This window comes from Podarcis muralis, chromosome 13 (assembly GCF_964188315.1).
Source record: "Podarcis muralis chromosome 13, rPodMur119.hap1.1, whole genome shotgun sequence".
Classification (NCBI taxonomy): domain Eukaryota; kingdom Metazoa; phylum Chordata; class Lepidosauria; order Squamata; family Lacertidae; genus Podarcis; species Podarcis muralis.
The window spans coordinates 17,563,873-17,583,936 of NC_135667.1; the positions used below are offsets into that span (position 1 = coordinate 17,563,873).

The following is a 20,064-nucleotide window of genomic DNA, read 5'->3' on the forward strand; positions in this document are numbered from 1 at the left end:
ATCGCTCCATTGGGTGGGCAGTAGCGCACGCACACACAAACCTGCTAAAGGAAGCAAGGCTGTGTCACCATGTTCTGAAGGGAGTGAAGGACTCCACAAGGCCATCTACAGGCTCTGTTCAGTCCAGAGACAAAAATTAGCTGTACACTTCTGCATGAACGGAATTGGAGTCTGCTCAATCAGGCCAATGGTCCATCTTGTCCAACATCCTGCTCTCACCGCAGCTCAGCCTGTAAGGGGGACATGAGAGCAACAGCAACTCGTGCCATTTGTGATTCCCAGCGCCTGGTATTGAGAGGAATGGTGCCTCTGACAGTGGAGGTAAAAAATGAAACCACTGTGGCTAACAGGCACTGATAGTTCAAAATATAAGGTGGCTGGTTGTTGTCGTTGTTGCTGTTTTTCTGCAAAGCTGCCATTTATTCTGGGGGTGCCGTGGGGGAAGAAAAATAAAAAGTGCCACAGTTTGGGGTGGGGAAAACAGCTATAAGTTTGTGATGTCACACAACCTAATCTGTCAGGGCTTCCTTGCAAGAGACTCTGAGTAAAGGGAGACATTAGGCAAAATCGGCAATGGGGCACTGACATCCAGTGTGGCACAGCGGTTAGGGTGCCAGACTAGGATCTGGGAGACCAGAGTTCAAATCCTACTCAGCCACAAAACTTCCTGGGTGAACTCTGGGCCAGTCACCGTCTTTCAGCCTAAACCTACCTCTCAGGTTTGTTGTGAGGATAAAATGGAGGGGGAGAAACCTCCCCCCCCCCCACTGGGAGCGCCTTGGATGAAAGGTGTGATTTATACACATAATAACAAACAGAATTGCTTCCTGCAGTTTCTTTGTAGGGAAGCTTACTCAGCACAAACACAGCCCCAAAACATTGGTGAGAAACTACTTATTCATTTCCCTGGCTCCCTAAAACATCTTGTCCAGGTTTAAGGAGGCCCTTGGCTGTGTGTGTTGTCACTGTCACCACCGCAACTTGGCTGCTGCGAGCTTACTGGGTGGCAGAGGTGGTTACCCAAAGAAGCCCGAAACAAACTATATCAAGTGCTCTGAGCCATTGTTGGAAAGTTAGCATGGGTGCCCTCCTTCCCAGTGCAGGGATCAGCAATTGTGTGTGTGTGTGTGGGGGGGGGTTTGGAGCCAGGTAGCGGCAGGAGAATGCCAGGTGCTGACATCAGGGCCTGGGGCTTGTCTTCATCCCTGGACTATGGAAGCCTGCAGGAAGGGATCAGCGCCTTTCCTTAAAATCACTTCAGTGCCCCAAAAAATCGGCTTCTGAGAGGTTTGCGATGTAGAAAAACCAGCTAGGCAAAGAGTAACCTAAAGAAAACAATCCCAATCAAACACTGAAGTATAAACACTCAGAATTAAAGTATGCAAAACCATCATTAGCAACCCATGATTAAAATATACAATAAAATGAGTCCTTTCAAACATTACAGTAACAAAGACAGGAGATTATGTGTGCTTAGCCAGGGCACGGCTATGGTTGGTGGAGGGGAAGGCACTGCTGTACAACCATGATCTGTACAGCAGGCAAGAGGGAACTGCTGCTCAATCTCCTCACTCTTAGGATCTGGCCATTGGCCGTGCTTGCTGGGGCTGATGGGAGTTATAGTTCAGCAACATCCAGAGGGCCAAAGGTTCCCTCCACCGGCTATGGGTAGTTGCTCGGAGCAGAGAAAGCAGGAGCTGCTGCAGAACCAGGGCACCCCAGGGACCCACAAGGGTGGGGGTCTTGGCAGCTACCCAGCAATGCCCACCCCTGATGCCGGCCCCGATTCCCAGAGGAGGGGAAAAACAATAACATGCAGCCAGAAAATGCAGATAGGGTCTACAGAGTAATAACGCAAGAGACGTCCTCCAGCATTCCTGGAAATATTGCCAGTGGGAATTACGTAAGGACTGTGTTGTGCCCATGGGCCAACCTTGTGCCCATGAACAACAGAGAGAGTGAAAGCACTCACAATGATGGTGAAATAGTCCCAGGAGTTTCAACACACAGGACGATAATGATCCCCGAGTCCATGTGGATCAAGGCAGGTCTTGTGCCATTCTCAACCCACTGTTTTGGAACACACCATACACAGAAAAGGAATGTGGCTCCCTAAGCCAAGCATAGGCAAACTCGGCCCTCCAGATGTTTTGGGATTACAATTCTCATCATCCCTGGTTCTGCTAGCTAGAGATCATGGGAGTTGTAGGCCAAAACACCTGGAGGGCCGAGTTTGCCTATGCCTGCCCTGAGCAAGCTATTGCCCACCCCTGTCCTATAGGCCTCAGCTGGCGTAATTCAAGGGTACGATTGCACCCTTAAGCACTTCATAAGTCACAATTTACATCCTGCCTCTCTTGCAAAATGATCAGAGCAGCCTACACTCCCACAAGCCCCAGAGAACACAGTCAAGGGACAGGGATGTTGAGAGCTGTTGTTCTGCAACATCTGGTGAGCCACATAGCCGTGCATGTAGAAGAGGCCTGTCCAACAGGTCAATCTCCTGACCCTGAATGATCTCCCCCCCCCCCCATCTCAACTTTGGCTTTCCAAAGTTGATCACTGCCATTTTTAATTTTTTTTCTATAGTGGGAGTAGATCGCAGTCTCTTGGGAGTTGGACATGCCTGATGTAGAAGTTCCCAATCATACCAACTAATTCTGCCAGGCCCCCTCAAGTGAGCTGTGAAGTTGTTTTGGCAAAGCCAAGGCCAGTCTTCAGCTCATGGCTGACACTGGACAGGGAGAGCCAGAACATTGACCAGACCCAACATAAGTCTTTCCCGTTTCTAAAAGTTGGCAGGTGCCCCTGCAGAACTTGTTAAGATGGTTTTGGTGTTTCTCCAGGAAGTGGTTAGCTTTTTCCTATTTGCTTTTGGCACACTTGTGGAAAAAAGACAGACAGATACCTCTCACTCTCACAGTAATAAAGAAAGATATGCAGCCTGGATTCCATCACATCCTTTGATAAAACCACCCCACACAAGACATATGAATGTTAATTTGTTCCCAACCAGGTGCAATTCTGAACAGTGATAAGACATCAGAATCCACGCTGGAACATCCTGGCCTCCCACAATTCATAGTCTTTCTCACAGTTCATTTGCTACCGCAATCACATCTTCCCTTCTAGATCTCTTGCTCAGTCCCATTCATTAACAGGCCACCTATCCACATTGCTGCCTGACGTTCCTCTCTGGTCTGCTGAGGGCAGCTACTTCTCAGCCTCCATTAACCTAGCAGCACTCATGGGTGCTACCAATGAGTCTTCCAGACACGGTTGGACTACAGCTCCCATCAGCCAGAATGACCAGTGGTCAAGGATGATGGCAGTTGCAGTCCAACAACACCTGCAAGGGAACTGTGATGGGCATATTATTGCCATGTTAAGTGGGATGAAAGGCAACCATTTTGTTACTCTTTAAAAATCAACTTAATCTTTAGATTTAAAGATTTTTAATACCTCTAATCATCATGAGGGCATCATGAAGCCTGTTCCACACACAAACAAAAGCAGAAATCCCTTAAGAATGCAAGCTTGCATCTTAGTAACGCTTTTCAGCACAAGAGGCCACACAAAGAGGGATATATATACACACACAGCAACAAGGAACTGGAAAAGAGATGCTGTCTTATTTAAGTCCAAAGTGCTTTTCACACACACTGAGTTTCCAAGCACCAGGTTAGGCCTAGAGGCTCTATTAAATGGCGGGGGCAATGAAGATGTGTCCTTCTCCACTTGCGTGTTTAGAGTCCCCTCCTACTAAAATATCGACTTCAGGGGATCAAGCCACTAAATATTTTATTTCCATTCTGGTTCAGCTGCAGCCGAGGTGGTTCCAGCTTCAGGCCAATCAATGCTCAGTAACCAGTTTTGCACAGGCTTCGTTCCAGTTCACGTGAGAAATATTAAAATAGAAAGGTGCAATTGTTATAATCACAGTGCGGTGAAGAAAACTAATACAGTATGTTAAGTGTTGCAATTAAGTGTCAGCAGCAGAAAGTACTACGCAAGCAAGAAAGAAAAACAATGGAGTACTTAAAACTTGTGCACTCTTTAATTTAAAATGACACAGAGACTTTCATAATAGGTAAAGGGGGGGAACACAGGTTGCCCATCTAGGTATACAACTGGAAGTATCTGCTTTGACTCGTGAGGCAGTAATGCTTCTGAACACCAGTTGCTGGAAACCATGGAGGCAGGGGGAGTGTGCTTGTGCTACTTGTGGGTTTCTCACAGGCCATTGTGAGAACAGTGTACTTGACTAGACAGACCATTGGCCTGACCCAACAGGCCTCTTCTTCTGCTCTTATCACTTCGGAAACATATTTTTCATGCTATCTTGTAATTTCCTTGGAAATGGTGTTGTGGCTTTCCCCAGCTGACACTTTGCCTGCTGTCCCACAGAAATCTCTTGTGGCAAACTGTTTAGAGACTGCAGTAATTTTTCAGTTGCCCCTTTTGCAGAGCAGCTCCCAGCTTTTGAATTGGTCCCCACAACCATTGCTAGTGATGCAAAGGAAAGGCTTCTGCAGTTCAAAGCTATGCCAGACTGAACGCCATTTTGTAGGGCCGTTCGCAGTGGGTTTAAAATCGCAGAATTGTGGACTCGGAAGGAAGGGACCCCAAGGCTCATCTAGTCTAGCTGCCTTCCGTGCAGGAATCAAGAGTGAAACGATCCCCAGCAGCTGGCTATCCAACCTGTTAAAAAGCCTTCAGTGAAGGAGATCCCACCTTCTGAGGTAGTCCATTCCACTGTCAAACTGCTCCTACTGTCATACAGTTCTTCCTAAAGTTTGTCTGGAATCTCCTTTCTTGTCATTTGAATCTGCTGGTTCGTGTCCTCCCTCCGGAGTCACAGAAAAACAAGCTATGGAACCATCTTCCATGAAACGAACAACCCTTCATATACATGAAGATGACTGACATATTTACTTCTCAGTCTTCTCTTCTCCAGGCTAAACATACCCAAGTCTCTCAACTGTTCCTCACACTAACTGTAACCCTTCCGGCAGCGACATTATTGTTTGGTTTCCTAGGTGCTTGGCTATACAGTCAACAGGTCAAGCAACCTAGTATTCTCTTTTTTTTTAACAGTGCCATCAACAACAGCAACCAGGAGAGGACAGTCAACAGCCTTGAAGTAGTGAGCCTCTTTTCAATGTCTTCCAGACTTCATTGTGTATCCACCTTCTTCAGCCTACCCAGCTTCTCTCAGATGAACTACGCTCACTTGAGAACTCTTCTCCTGGAACTTCTGTGGCAAACTTCACCTCTTTCCAACCAAATCTGGCCAACTGTCCGCAATGGCAGAGCATAGGCCTTAGCAGCACCCAGGACCAAAGTGTTTGGTTACTCAGGAGGGAACGCTGCCCTTTAATATCCCTCACTGCAACCGTTATTGGAACAAGTAGTCCACCAACAAGAAGTTGTATACCTAAATTGCCAAGAACAGTGCCATATGAAGTCTGGTTGCACAATCCAACATCGTGCATTGGAGCCTGTTTGATCAATTTCACCCCCAGTAGTATTGTTTGTATAGGCTGAAGGTCCAGGTGTGCTGCACCTCGGGCAGGAACAGATTGCCAACTCTGCACAGTCAAAATACCCACCCTCCCACACACACATTTAATCCTGTTTATAAATCTCCAATCTTCTATTATGATGCCTTTCATAACAGAAGGTCTAACCAGCACACGAAGAGGGTGCATGGCGGCATGGGGGTGGGGCTCTGCAGTGGGCAGCAATGGTGCCCTCCCCCTTTCCCTTCCTCCAACAGATACTCTGCAAATGCTTAGGTTGGTCCCCACTCCCCTGTCAAGGTTTGAGTTCACACCTGCTTGAATGGACTCCATAAGGTCCTTATTCCATTTCCCATCTTCCTATGCCCCCAATCTGAGGTTAATCTGGGGCTTTGTCTTACACTAGCAGCCTTGCGTCTGCCATTGCTCAGGAATTCTAAGAAACAACAACAACAACAAAAAATAAAGTAAACTACCAGCGAAGTTTTAAAATAGGTGGTTAAAAACAGTGGTTTTCAAAGGTTCCATCCCCCATCTTGCTTCAAAACGGCAACCCATTATATCCATACATAAGATAAAAACCTGCTCCTTGACCTCAGGAATCATCATGCCAAAGTTGGTTACAATATCTTAAGTGAAATCCAAATGCTTTCCAAAATACATAGTAGATTCCCATGCCTGTTCTCAATGTATATGTAAAGTCCATGGGATAGACACGAAATATGTCCTAAAGTACCCATCTTGTATTGTGGGGTCCTCTTCGCACAGATGCCTCAGGTTCAGCTCTCCTGATCACACCCCTGTAAAAGAGGAAGGAGGCCTACTCTACAAAAGCACCAGCGTGTGGTAGGAACGAAATGCTTAAGAGATTGCAAGGTGGGCAGGATGAACTGTGTACCACTTCAGACCAGCCTTGTATTTAAGCACTAGCTTGGGTAGCCAAAGGCGAAAAGGAGCTGCATTGCAGGCGAGTGAGAAGACTAGTGGATGGAGGGCAAAGGAGTCTCCCTCTCCCCTGTGCCCAGCAGAGAAAGCAAACGCACTGCAAGAGGAGGAAAGCTGCCCTGGAGATAGGCAAATATGATGCTGTTAATCCCTTTTAATAGATTGGCCAACGCAAATGAAACCAAGCAAGTATTCACATTGAAGACAAGGCCACAAACACACAAGCATACAAGAGTTGCCAAACCTGCACTGTAAGTAAAGGAGGCACAGCCCTGACAAATGGCTAAGATCTGTAAAGTTTTGACAGGTTGAGGAGAAAAGCAATGTTTCAGCCACTCCCTTGGCCCCACTTGCTTTTCTTTCCTAACTTCCAGGCAGGGTTAGAAACTCATATAAGCTAGGCACCAAATGGCTCCTTCAACCAAGGTTACAGTAGCCAAAACGGAATGTCTAGTTGTCATTTGGGGGCAAGATGGTGCTAAAGTCTTATTTTTCAAATGATGGACTGACTGTGATTGATTATCAGTTAAACATCTGGCTAGTTCAGATGACAACCTTGAGCTAGGCTAAAAGCTTCGAGAAATTAAAAGAAGAAAAGTCACTTTGTCCAGGGATAGCCCACATATATATCGGCCTATTCTCTTTTTCTTAATGGTCCATTCATAACTTAAGGAGATTCTTCACAACTGTGAGCAGGACAGTGGGTTGGGGCAGGTGAAGACAAGTAACAACAATTAACTATAATGTCATTTATTGCTCCTGCTCAGGCTGCACAGAAAAAGCATTTCAGTTCCTGAAATTTATGCTGACTGTGCAGATAAAATATAACTGATAGAATTCTACAGGATGTGGTATTAGTTTGTGAAAACAGTCAAGATCCCCAAGCATGCACCTCCAGATAGTGGAGATGTCGGGCACTATCCTGGCACCCAGGCGTAGTCACTTGGTCTCAAGTGGCTGCTAGCCAAGGCCAAAAGGCCCCTGGCTAATTCCGAACACTGCTTCCAGGCCCACCTACCCCCACTGCAGCATTTCGTCGTCGTCCCCCTTGCAAATGGAGGGCAAGCCTTCAACGCTTAGGGACATGGCCAAGGTGGGGCTGCATTTACCACCTCACAGTGTCCAGAGCGAAAAATAGGTCTGGGAGCCTCTCAAGAATGTCCCAGGTGACCACCTGCCGACTTAAACTCACACTCCCACCAAACTCAAGGGAAACTACTAAGATCTGAGATCTACACAGTCCTGCCCCGGGTTCTCTTTATGGGCCACATTAAAGCAGAGGTGCTGAACTTTTTCTTTTTCAGGCAGAAGAGCCCAGATGGGAAGAGCCCATCTGGAATCAGCATGTCTGTGGTGGGTGCAGCCAGAAAATGAGCGTGGCAACACATGAATACACACATACATACACCCACCCAGCCCAGCACATGGCAGAATGGTGGTAACTGGTGTTTATCCATCTAGATGGCTGGAAGGTATGACTTGTCCTGCATTCACTTCATGCATTTTAGCTAAACATCGGAATATGACCAGTTGAAGGAAATGTTAGCAAAATGCATTTCCGCGTCCTTAATCGGGGAAGTGAAAGCAAACACCAAGGATTTCGGGTACGGAAGATTCCAGAGCTCTATTTCTAACAGCACAGGGCTGGGCTCCCGACACTCCAGCCAGCCTTGGTCAAAGGTCAGGGATAATGGGAGCTGAGGAGTTCAGCAATATAGAAAGAAGCAGATATGTCCCATCCCTGCCTCACAGGAAAAGCCAGTCCCACAACCAGACAACCAGCCTGCCACTATCCCAGGTGTATGCAGACATAGCCTGTGTAAGTGAAGTCCTATACACTACCCAGAAATAAGCACATTTGAAGTTCAAAGGGACTTATCCCAGGTAAGCATGCACAGAACTGCAGTCTTTATTTTTATTTTTTAAAGGAGTCATGGGAGATTTTTCTCCACATGGTTCCCATCCACTTTTACATCACAAGTATGTGTAAATCAAATGCTGGGTTCAGTTATCAGTCTTGTCTTCCTCTTCCTGCTCTTCAGGTAGAAAGATTTGGCGGGGGTGTGTGTGTGTGATAAATGATAATTTGACAGCACCACTTTTATTGTTTTAAAAACTCATTCTATCATCTCATTATTCGTTGTTGTTTTTAAAAAAGGCACCACCTACTTTAGAAGTTACACTGGTGTAGATGAGGTTGATGGCAGGCGAGTTTGTGACATCACAGACATTGGGCAATCTGCGCTGTGCACTACCAGCTTCTGCTGCAAACGTACAGACCTTATTCTGCCCATGAGCTTACCCCTCAAATGTTGTTTGACTCCCAACTCCCACCATCCTCAGCCAGCATGGCTAATGGTCAGCGAGAGTGGGAGCAGTAGCCCAGGAACATTGGAGGGCACCATGTTGGCTACCCCTGCTCTGAGACAGAGGGAAAAAGAGGGGGAACTTCATTTGAACAGAATGCAGCAAGAGCAGTTTCAGAGCATCTCCACCTTTCAACTAATGTTATGAACTCCCTACACACCCCAGTCTATAAAGCCAAAAACTACAGTGGTGCCAGAGGCAAGCATCTTACGAAACTCTGAGTATTACAATTATTCTCTTGTTATGTACAAGTTTAGTACTATAATCCTCTGCCCTGCAAGATAAGCTGGGTCATTTAGTAAGTATCTCATTTAATAAGTTAATAAAATACTGCAGAAGCTAAGGGTTCCAAGAATCATAGGGAGGGTCTGGCAGCATTACTGATTTAGGAGGATGGAGTCCAGGATATCTCCACCTAGGCCAGCCTTTGCTAGCCAGGCATCCTCCAGATCTTTCAGACCACAAACCTCACCAGCCACAATCAGTCCAACAGCTCTCTAAGTCAAGAGAGAGATTGTGGGGATAGACAAAACATTATAAAACTAAGGGATTTTGGTATCTAGGTCTCCTGAGTTCTTGAAGACAATATTAGGAGCAGAAACACGGTAGTAAACCTATTTGATTTTGTGGAGGAGAGTGTTAGACAAACTCTACATATTTGGCAAAATCACATCGCAGGGGCTTTTTAAAAAACACTTCCCTATTTTGGAGGGGGTGGGGAGGAGCATATCAGGGGAAGGGCTAGCATTGAACACCTCCCTGATGGGTCAGTTTTCTACAAGCAAGAAGGATTTTATAGGTGAAGCATTAAAAAAAATTGGTGATAACCCACCTACAATCTGAAGCATCAGAGTCTAGGAAAGGCTACCACTTGTAAGTAGCGAGGACTCATAGTTTCTCTAGGCAAGAAGCAACACTCAAAGGATTGTGCAGGGCATCCCTTACCTGTTTCGCTCGAGATGGGGATCCCCAAGACCAGGCACTTGATGGCAGCTGCCCATCTCTCAGCCACTTTTAGGTTATCCTCGTAGCACTCTGCGCTGTCCACCTGAAAGGTCCTCGCAGTCCGCTGCCGCACCCGCCCAGAGCTCACCGCCACCTTCCTCTTCTTCAGCGGGTAAGCGTAGACACTGAAGAAAGCTGACTGGTTCGCAATTGTGTGGCTGCGCATTGTGTGGCAGCCCACCACATCAATCAGCTGCAACACCGTCCGGTGATCTGTATCTGGCTTGGGCACCAGGCGCTGGATATGCAACTCTGTCCGCGTGAGACTGAGGGCATAGCGGGTCCCCTTCGGGGGGTGGGCACCAAATTCTCCATGTAGGAGAGTCTCAGAGCCTTCCCCACATGCCCCCAAAAACATGTTCATCTCGCTACGGAGCCCCAGCTTTGCAGTTTTGTTTTTCACCTTTTGCTAAGCCTGTCAACAGCTGGTTGCAACTCACTGCAACCGAACCCTTTCCCTTTAACCTCTCCCCCAGAAGCAGCAGATTTAAAGAAGAGGATTTGAAAATCTTTTCATTTCCTTAGTAGATTAAGTGGCACATGCAGCCCTTTAAACCAAGAAACTTCCTCCACAGTTCAAGCTGCCCAACCGTTTCCCAGGGTTTTCTCTTTCTTCATTGAGCAAGATCCTGTGTGTCAGTAAACAAACAAACAAAAAGTTTTAAAGGGGGGAAGTGTATACACACACACTTTTCTCCTCTTGCTTCTTCACAAAAAGAATGCTATGAGGCAGGGCCACATCAAAAGCCTACAGGACCAAAAACCAACCTGTCTGAGCTACTACAGATTTAGGACAAGAAAGGAAAAAAAGGAAGCCCTGCTATCTGCGTAAAGACCAGGGGAGAGAAATGAGATAAAAGCTAACAAAGGTTTTTTAAAAATGTTTGCATTCCCTAGCAAATAGGTACTTTTCAGGTGTTTTCAAATAATATGATTTTCACCTTCAGGCAAGGAGCTTAAGAATGTAGTCCGGAAGGTGTCCCAGCTATGAGACTCTCATGAATCCAAATGAGTCACTGAGGATATGCAGCTCTCACTGGGAAGAGATCCCAAGTCCAACAGCTTAACAAAGGATGCCAGAGAAGTTTTAGCTGTTCAGGTGATGGTGCCGAGGAGGAAAAAGAAGGAAACAAAAGAAATGTGGAAATACTATTTGGAAAAGGCTGCCTTTAGGACTTGAGCTAGAGGCCAGGTTTGGAGGCTGTCGGTTTTTTAAAAGAACGACTTGCCTAGCATTTCATACCAGCATACTTTGGCAGCTCAGCTTTTAAAAGAGCTTAAGCTATGATCCAGATTGTATATCGCCTTCACCACCTAACACCACTATTTTAAACGAGTGGAGGGCAAGAGAAGACAAATCATTTCACCACCACAAGCTTATAAATGAAATCGAAAGGACGGGAAAGAAAGGCTTTTTTTTTCTAAAGTGCTATAAAAACGTAGTGCAAATGCAGCGGGACTATGAAGTATCCCTACCACCACACACCAAAAAACGAGGCGCCCAACTCACCCCCACTTGGCGCCTTTGTCCAAAGCATACAAGACTACACTGAGGAGAATCAGTGCCTGCTTGGAGTCGGTGGAGCAGAGTCTTGGAAGAGCGAGCGGCGGGGATGGGGGCAATAAAGGAAAACCAGCAGCTCCGTGCACTTTCGAGCGCCTCCCTCCGACACCTGACAGGCGACGGTCCCCGACCCCGCTCAGCAGTTCCTTTTCCCTGCCATCCTCTTCCTGTTCGCTCTCCTCTTCGCCCGCCCGCCACCCCCCTCTCGCTCCTTCCCTCCTGCCTCTCCCAGCTCCACACTCCTTCTCGTGCTCAGCTAGGAAGTGCTCTGTTTTCTACCTTGGGGGAGGGATGAGTCGGGTGGAAAGGGGGCGGGGAGAGTTCGCCCTTAGCCTATGAGAGAGAGACAAGGCCTTTCGCCGGCCCATTCAGGAATGCCGCCCCTGCCCGCCGCCGAGTCAGATGCGGCGGCATTGGTGGCAATGGGTGGAGGCTGACATATTTGTTCAGGGCAAAGGTGTGGAGAGGCAGCGGAGGGGGCCATCTTCACTAAGGGAAGGGAGCCGTAATATTAGAAGGAGGCCGGGTTTTGAAGAAAGGAGAGGTCGCAGGGTTTTGTAGTGGGGGCAAGGTCACAGCGAGAAAGAGACTTGATTCTATTTCCATAATAAATGGCGGCCATCTTTAGTAAGTGAAAAGGATGGCGTTTCGGTCCGGGCCAGGGGGAAAGGAAGGCGTAGCGGCCATTTTGGACGCGGGCGAAGTTTCAAGGCTTCGTTCGACGTCCAGCAAATCATCTTAAGCGAGGGACAGGGTAGTTCACGTATTCGCACCATCTTTGAAGTGGTGAAGGCGCGAGAACTTAACACACACACACCCCCCCCGACGATAGCAGCCATCTTTGTTACTGGAATGCAGGCTTTGCTTTGTTGCTTCTCTTCGCGTGAGCACCAAATAAGTCGAACTCGCTTTCCATAGGGGAAAGCGACTTGTATTGCATCCTCCTTTCAAGCAGCCTTTCAAGGGATTTTCGTATTGGCTTCCCCAACTTCACCCAGACATTTCTGGTGAAACAAAGTTCAGCTGAAAGATCTAGTCTAGATACCCTATTAATGTTGTTATGAATTGGAGGGGTGGGGGCGGTTTAGGCTGAATGCCTGGGTCCCCTCTAACTTCTGGATCCAGCACAGATTTAGTTGTTGGAATAACCAGGCCAGCCTGGTAATGGCTTGCTAAAGAGGAGTTCTTTATGAAGGACGAAGGGTGTGGATCTTTGCCAGAGGGCAAAGAGTGCCCCCCCCCTAGAAAGACCAAAGGGCAGAGTGGAGAGCTGAGTTATGTGAGCTAGAAGCTGGAGGCAAACGCTGCAGCCTGGAAAGGCAGAGGGAGAGGCTGTGGCTATGGGAGAAGCAAGACTTTTTAGGGTTGATAATGCCATGAGCCCCTCCATCATAGGCTCAGGTTGGATATATGTGTAAATAAACTATACATACTAAAGAAACCACAGTCTCCACTGTGCCACATTCTAAAGGAAGCTGGAACCCTGAGTAAGTGCCAGGAACCCCTGGAATCTCACAGCACTCAGAGATTGGAATGACATAAAAATATAATTATTATGTTCAACTTACTGATTGCATGTTGATAACACCACATGCTTACTGTATAGTTTCCTGTTGTAATTGCTGTGTTGTTTTAATGGGATTGTTTTATTGGGTATTTTAATTATGAATGTTTATATTTTAATGTTTATGTTACGGATGCTCCCACTTTGTAAACCACTGGAAGCCTATTTTGGCATTAAGTGGTCTGTAAAATGATAATTATGATGCAATCAATAAAGAATGGATGATTGAGGAACTGTAGACAGCATCATACACAGTGGTTCTGAGACACCCAACCGTAATATGGGAATAACAACAGCCGAACTACATTGCAGAGCTGATTCTGACTCACTGAGCTCAGGCACAAAATGGCAATATGGAAATAATAACTCTGAATATATCTTGCAACCTGCAGAGCATTTCTTTCTTTTCTTTTTAAAAGCATCCCTGTTTACATTTTCCTTGCACAATCAGCCCTTAGCTTGAAAAAGCATTGAAATCCTGGCTTTGCTTCTACTTTTTTGGGTGGGCTGGCGATATTAACTACATGTTGCTGCCCAGCATCAGCTTTGAGATTTCTCTTTCGTTTCCTATAGGAGAAGGGGTATAGTGGAAATGATATACAGTACTGTACAGTAAATAAAAGAAACTAGGAAGCTCCGTCTTCGACCCAAGGAATTGTCAATCTACAGCTGTCGTACGTCTGTGGTGCACATCCTAGAATTACTATAGAGAACAGAAGCCACGCCCCTTCCTCCCGTCTCGCCCCTTCCTTCCCCACAATTCTTTGCGCTCCTACAGCCTCTTCCTTTCCCTTTTTTCCGGGCGCCGTTGACGCTGCCATGGTGAGTCCTGATATCGGAGGGAGGTGGGAAGTGAATCGGTTGCAATCCTTCCCGGGGAGTCGGCGTGGACAACGGGTGGTGCCGCGCCGGTGTGGAGAAGGGCCTGGAGTGCCCGGGGAGACTAGTATTGGCGGGTGCCCGGAGAGACACCACCGCGGAGGGTGTGTGTGTGTGGCTCTTTAGGAGCAGGATGGATTTGGGGCCTAGGAGCGTTGCGGGAGCCGCTTAAAATTGGACAGAGGAAGGGGGAGTCTACACGCGTGTGTGCACGTCCTGACATTACACAGGGGGAAAATAAAAAAACACGTCTTATCTAGAACACGATTACGGGCTTGTTATATGGTAAAAAAGAAGGCAGACGAGAAGCTGCGGCATGCTTTCTCAGAAAAGTTTGCTCTAAATACCCAGCTGAAACGTAGCCGTTCTCCGTCTCTGCGTCTTTGGTATTTATAGTTCTTGCTGTAACAGCCATTATCGATCTCGACATTTTGGGAAGGGTCGTAGTTCAGTGGCGGGGCATCTGCCTGGTGTGTGGAAAGTACCAAGTTCAGTCCCTGGCATTTCCAGGTAGGGCTGGGAGAGATTCTTGCCTGCAACTTGGGAGAGGTGCTGCCTATCCGTGTGGACAGTTCTGAGTTAGATGGACGAATGATCTGACTCTATAAGGCAGCTTCCTGGTTTCTAGAAATACTGCACTTTTCAGCCTTTCAAAGCTGAGTACCTTTTAATAACATGGAGCATGGACGTTCAGCCTTTGCACGAGGAGCATAATAGCTTTAGAACGGAGATGGGGTTTTAATTCACTGTTACCAATAAACAAATAACCTGTGACCCTTCTGGATGTTGTTGGACTCCAGCTCCCATCAATGCCAACAAAAAAGGTCAAGTGATTAGGTACGGTGGGAGTTTCAGTCTAGCATCATCTTGAAGGGCTGCAGGTTGCCCATTCCTGGTGCCAACCAGTGAGGTTTACATCATAGCAGCAGCAGTAGGTGTGGCCATAGTGAGAAAGAGTACGGAAGATGATGTTTACTTTTGTGTAATAGAACTTTATCCATGCAGGTGTGAATGGGAAGGGGGGCATCTTAGAAGCAGGGAATGGGGCAGTTGCATTGAGAATGGATTTTGCAGCTAGGCAGAATCCTTGGTTGTTCATGATAAAGAGAGGGGCGTAGTATGGTGGGTCCTTTGGGCATGTGGGAGGTGAGCATGCAGGCGATTTAACAGGTTCTGATGTGAAAGAATGGCTTGGATGAATGGAGCTCGTGTGTGCAGAAGATGAACATGTACTTGGGGTGCCTGTCGTCATGAAACATTAAAAAGGGAACCCCCTTATTAAACTGCATGCAGTAACAAGCAACTTAGACCACAAACAAATTTGCTTTGAATATCAACTTCCCTTGGTTGTATTATTATTACTATTACTATTATTTGAATTTGTATACCACCTTTCATCCACAGATCTCATGTCAGTTCACAATATAAACACACACAATAAGAATAAAATCAAACCAATAATCCCTCTCTCTCAAACACATTTAAAGAAAAGGCCCGTTCTTATGGTGCCACCCTCCAGACTTTCATAGAGGCCTCAGAATGATCTCAGCCTCCTAGTAGGTTCATATGGGGAGAGGCGCTCCTTGAGATATTGCAGTCCTGAACCATTTAAGGCTTTTTAGGTCAAAACCAGCACTTTGAATTGGGCCCATAAACTAATTTGCAGCCAGTGCAGTTGGGCCAGGATCAGTGTAATATGCTCAAACCATATTGCGCTGTTAAGCAACCTGGCCACTGAATTCTGTACTAGTTGAAGTTTCTGCACCATCATCAGAGGCAACTCTACGTTGAACATGTTGCAGTAATCCAGCCTAGAGGTTACCAGAGCATAGTGAACAGTAGTTGGGCTGTCCCTGACCAGATAGGGGTGCAGCTGGGCCACCAGTCCAGTATTTAGTTATTGCAGAAACATCGTTCTTGTGCATTTGGAATTGTACTTGCAGAATGGTTTGCATCTACAGTGGTACCTCTGGATACAAATTTAATTCGTTCCAGGGGTCCGTTCTTACCCCGAAGCATTCACATCCAGGGGCGCCTGTTCTGCGCATGCATGCGGGGCGGAAACCTTTCCGTTACTTCCAGGTTTGCCGCGTGTAGCCCAAAGGATACGTATCCAGAGGTGTTCGCAACTAGAGGTGCCACTGTAGTTGCTTGTAATTATATTAGTGTAATCCCTGTACTTCTTTCCTCTTGCACATTGCTCATTTTGGGGGGTGGTATTTGGGAAGGGGTTGCAGCTAACAGGGTACAGCACATGCCTTGCATATGGAAGGTCCCAGGTTTAATCACTGGCCTCTGCAGTCAAGGCTGGGAGAGACCCTGGAGAGCTGCTATCCATCATTGTTGACACTGCTGAGCCAAATGGACCTCTGTTATAACCTATCACATTAGTGCTGTCATGTGCAATTTTGAGAATAGTTTCCAACTTCTGTTTTACCTAACCTTCTGATCAAATAGAGAAGGTGGAAAACTAGTTGGCAACACTTTATAGCATACAAAATGTCCCAAAGCCTGTGAACGTTGATTGTCTCCACAAGCCCTTCTATCTGAGAGATTGTCTATTTGGCACCATTCTGCAGAAGAAGAAAAATGAGGCTGAGGGGGAAATTGCCACCAAAATTAACTTTGTAGTTTTGTGCACATTTACTAAGCAGTAAGTCCCACTATTTTCAGTGCAACTTAACCGCCATCTGTACAATACCTTTAAAGCGCTATGATACCACTTTAAATGGTCTTGGCTTCCCCCAAATAATGTTGGGAACTGTAGTTAGTTAAGGGTGCTGAGAGTTGTAGGAAGACTTTATTTCCCTCAGAGAGCTACAATTCCCAGAGTTCCCTGGGAAGAAAGCATCAGGTTGGTGAAGGCTGGCACAGTATAGGCTGCCCAGTCATAAAGAAACCCAACATTTCTGTATCTCAGAAAGGAGGAAGGTATGGTTGTATATAGGCACGTCTGGCAGATTCTCCCACAAACCCACTTACGTGACAGCTTCTCTTTCTTGGTCCCAGGGAGTCGACATACGCCACAACAAGGACCGGAAGGTTCGACGCAAAGAGCCTAAGAGTCAGGATATCTATCTTCGCCTCCTGGTCAAGGTGAGAACCAGCACGATTGAAAATCTTTGGTTTCGGAGATGGCTTAGAGCCAGAATTCCCTCAGGTCATTTTCTCCCTCTCGCCCCTTCACTCATGCTTATTTGTGTGGTGGTGGCATACTGGAATGTGTGAGTCTTTTTACAGAAGGAAGGCTCTAAGGAATTTGGGAGGCTGGGGCGGGGGACTGACCTGCTGTGGAAAAACAGAATTAGTGGATTATATTTGGAGGCTTGTTGGGCTGGAAGCTGAATTGTGGACATAATATGGAGAGGGAGGGCAAAGGGGCAGGCCAACGAGACTCCTCCAAGTATCCTGTCAACCCCTTTGTTGCTTCTTCAGCTCTACAGATTTCTTGCTCGACGGACCAATGCAAAATTCAATAAGGTGATTCTGAAACGGCTCTTTATGAGCCGCACCAACAGGCCTCCGCTGTCCGTTTCCCGCATGGTAAGTGCAGATTCTCCTCCCAAACTCTCTATTTATCTTTTTTTATACACTTCCACAGGATGCCCTACATAGGAATTCTCAGTTGCTATCTTTCGTTTTATCATAACACACCACGCCTCCAGATCCAAGTTCAGGAATAAACAGCCACCTCTGGTGTGGAGCAAGACAGGAAGAAAGGAAAGGAGCAGGACTATGGCCCATGGTGTGGCTTTTCCCTATTTAAGGGTATCAGAAGAGCCTGGCTAGATCTGCCGAAATGTTCAATTTGCACAGTATTCTGTTCCTACTGTGGCCAACCAGATGCCTATGAGAAACTATGAGGGCAACAACAGCGCTCTCCCTGCTTGTGATTCCCAGCAACTATTGTTCAGAGGCATACTACCTCCGACAGTGGAGATGGAATTATCTCCATTGTGTCTAGTAGCCATTGATATCCTCCACGACCTTGTCCTCTTTTAAGCCCATCCAGATGGGTGGCATATAGAGTAATAATAATGCTTATTATCATCACCATCCAAGTTGGTGGTAGTTAGTTGCATCTAATTAAACTATGCATACCATAGTTTTAAGTATGCATATTGTGAAGGCTTTCTTTTCCCTGTCCTGGATCTTCCAGCTTTCAGCTGCTTAGGTTCTAGTATTATGAGAGAGAGAATAACTTTTCCCTCCCCACGTCTTTATCATGTCGCCCCCCCCCCCCCACCTCACTAAACTAAAAAGGGCAATCCACTCCTTCCCCAACCCCAAAGCAGTGGGTTGCTGTGCAGGTTGGTGGCCCAGTAAATCTAGTGAGATATGCAGCTGATCATGCTAATGCAAGTTATAGGAGGAAATGGAGAGGCAGATCCATTCTCCCGCTGTCCCAATTAAAGTATCCTGAGCGTACAAGGGTGCGCATTCATATATAAAAAAGGAGCCCACTCCTCATATAGTTAAACCACCGCCTGCTGTTCAGACAGCTAATACGTGCGCATTCACTGTGATCACTCTTTCTCCCTCTCCAGATCCGTAAGATGAAGCTCCCAGGCCGGGAGAACAAAACTGCTGTCGTGGTGGGTACAGTGACCGATGATGTTCGCATCCAGGAAATCCCCAAACTGAAGGTAGCTTGGCTAGTTGTTGGTGGAGGAGCTGTTCAAAGGGCAGGAACTCAAGAGGCTTTAGGCGGCAGGAGGGATGTTGCTTTGACAGCCTTGAAAACTGGAGGTGTATAGGAATGCCTAATAGGCATGTGATGGCATGGAAGTGGTTGGCGCATGCAACTTATAATTGTACATGCAGTTGATGACTGGCCAGTGCTTGGACTGCAATCTGTTTATGAGTTTTAGTTCATTAATTAACTAAACATTCCAAGTCTGCTACCTGGTTAACCAGGTGAGCATCCTTTTATCCAATCAGAATGTTTTGATGCAATCAATTAATTGCATCCCTAGTTATAATAATTAGGTTGGGGTATAGATGTAGGTGCAAATTTTATTTTTGGAGCAAACAAATGACATACTTCACCTCACGTTGCAACCCGTTTCCCTTTTCCTCCAAGGTTTGTGCCCTGAGAGTGACCCGAGGAGCCCGTACCCGCATCCTGAAAGCTGGTGGCCAGATAATGACTTTTGACCAGTTGGCCATGGCTGCCCCCAAGGGCCAAGGAACTGTGCTGCTTTCTGGTGAGTCAGGAGGATGGTACCAAGCTCTCGAGGCTTGCGAAGTTCTTGCAGATGCTAGTTTGCTGCTGGTGCCTCAGTATGACTAAAGCATCTCTTCTGACTTTCCTCCTGCAGGACCCAGGAAGGCTCGTGAAGTTTACAGGCATTTCGGCAAGGCCCCTGGAACCCCACACAGCCACACTAAGTGAGTACCTCAGGCTCCAGGTCTCCTGCTAGCCTCTTCCCATTTTCCTGTTTTTGCCTAAAGCTATGCTGCACTTCAAGATAACTGTAGGTTTTTAAGGAAAAAATAGGACTTTTCTCCTGTTTACACAATCACTTTATTACTTCTGTTCTGTGGTATAGCTTCAGTATTATACTTACAAAGGGCCCTAAAAGGCACATACTCTCCCTTTTCTGACCTTTGAATCCCATTCTTCCAAGGAATCAAGTCTTGGAAGTCTCACCATAGCGAGAGGGGTTTGGATTCAGACTACAGCTCTTGGATTTTAGCAGCTCTGGGAATTTTGGAAGAGGAAGCAGAGTCAAATTCCATTGAAGCCTTCTCACTTGCAGGCAGCTAGGACAGTTAAATTCTGTGGGAGGGGGGAGCCTTTTTGGGGTTAGGGAGGTGAAGGATAGAAGAGCCCCACGATTCTGCAGCACCTCTGAATTCAGAGGCTACTCCTTCCTGAAGCAGTGTATCTACTAAGCAAGAGCAGGCTCCTATTTGTGTTACTAACTCCTCTTACATTTTCCACTTTGCAGGCCATACATCAGATCCAAGGGCCGCAAGTTTGAGCGGGCTCGAGGTCGCCGTGCCAGTCGAGGCTACAAAAACTAGATTGGGTTTTCAAATATTTGAAAGCTGTGGTGCGCTGGATTAAATTTGCTATTCTGAATATAAATTAAAAACCCCCATGTCGTGTCATTTGTTAAGACAGTCAAGCGCTAGGAAGATTGTAAAGGCAGGTTGTAGACCCAACAACGTCTGGTTTGCCTGAACATCTGTCTTTCTCAGGATGTCTCTCC

The 20,064-nt window shown here is 46.7% G+C and overlaps 2 protein-coding genes across 5 annotated transcripts in view; one reads left to right on the plus strand and one right to left on the minus strand.

Annotated features, from left to right (window-relative positions):
* The window catches only part of SPHK2 (sphingosine kinase 2), a 28,843-nt gene extending 17,019 nt beyond the window's left edge, over positions 1 to 11,824 (minus strand). Inside the window, exons 1-2 of one of the 4 annotated variants that reach the window (XM_028704049.2) lie at positions 11,350 to 11,824; positions 9,780 to 10,468 (exon numbers count right to left, since the gene is read on the minus strand). In XM_028704049.2, coding sequence (XP_028559882.2) covers positions 9,780 to 10,203 — 424 coding nt within the window. In that variant the 5' untranslated portion in view covers positions 10,204 to 10,468; positions 11,350 to 11,824. Of the gene's footprint in view, positions 1 to 9,779 lie in introns of all 4 variants that reach the window. The other 3 variants (XM_028704047.2, XM_028704048.2, XM_028704050.2) reach the window with 3 other exon arrangements.
* A 1,810-nt stretch (positions 11,825 to 13,634) lies between these two features.
* RPL18 (ribosomal protein L18) lies at positions 13,635 to 19,947 on the plus strand. Its single transcript, XM_028704052.2, has 7 exons — positions 13,635 to 13,789; positions 16,856 to 16,942; positions 17,282 to 17,389; positions 18,394 to 18,492; positions 18,930 to 19,053; positions 19,168 to 19,237; positions 19,801 to 19,947. The coding sequence occupies exons 1-7, from the start codon at positions 13,787 to 13,789 to the stop codon at positions 19,874 to 19,876; spliced, it is 567 nt and encodes a 188-aa protein (XP_028559885.1). The 5' UTR covers positions 13,635 to 13,786; the 3' UTR covers positions 19,877 to 19,947.
* The last annotated feature ends 117 nt before the right edge of the window (positions 19,948 to 20,064 follow it).

Excerpts from the sequence above, each read along its gene's own strand:
- RPL18 (XM_028704052.2), top strand. Across the intron at positions 18,493-18,929 it reads AGGAAATCCCCAAACTGAAG|GTTTGTGCCCTGAGAGTGAC; the intron begins GTAGCTTGGCTA and ends TTTTCCTCCAAG. Across the intron at positions 19,054-19,167 it reads AGGAACTGTGCTGCTTTCTG|GACCCAGGAAGGCTCGTGAA; the intron begins GTGAGTCAGGAG and ends TTCCTCCTGCAG.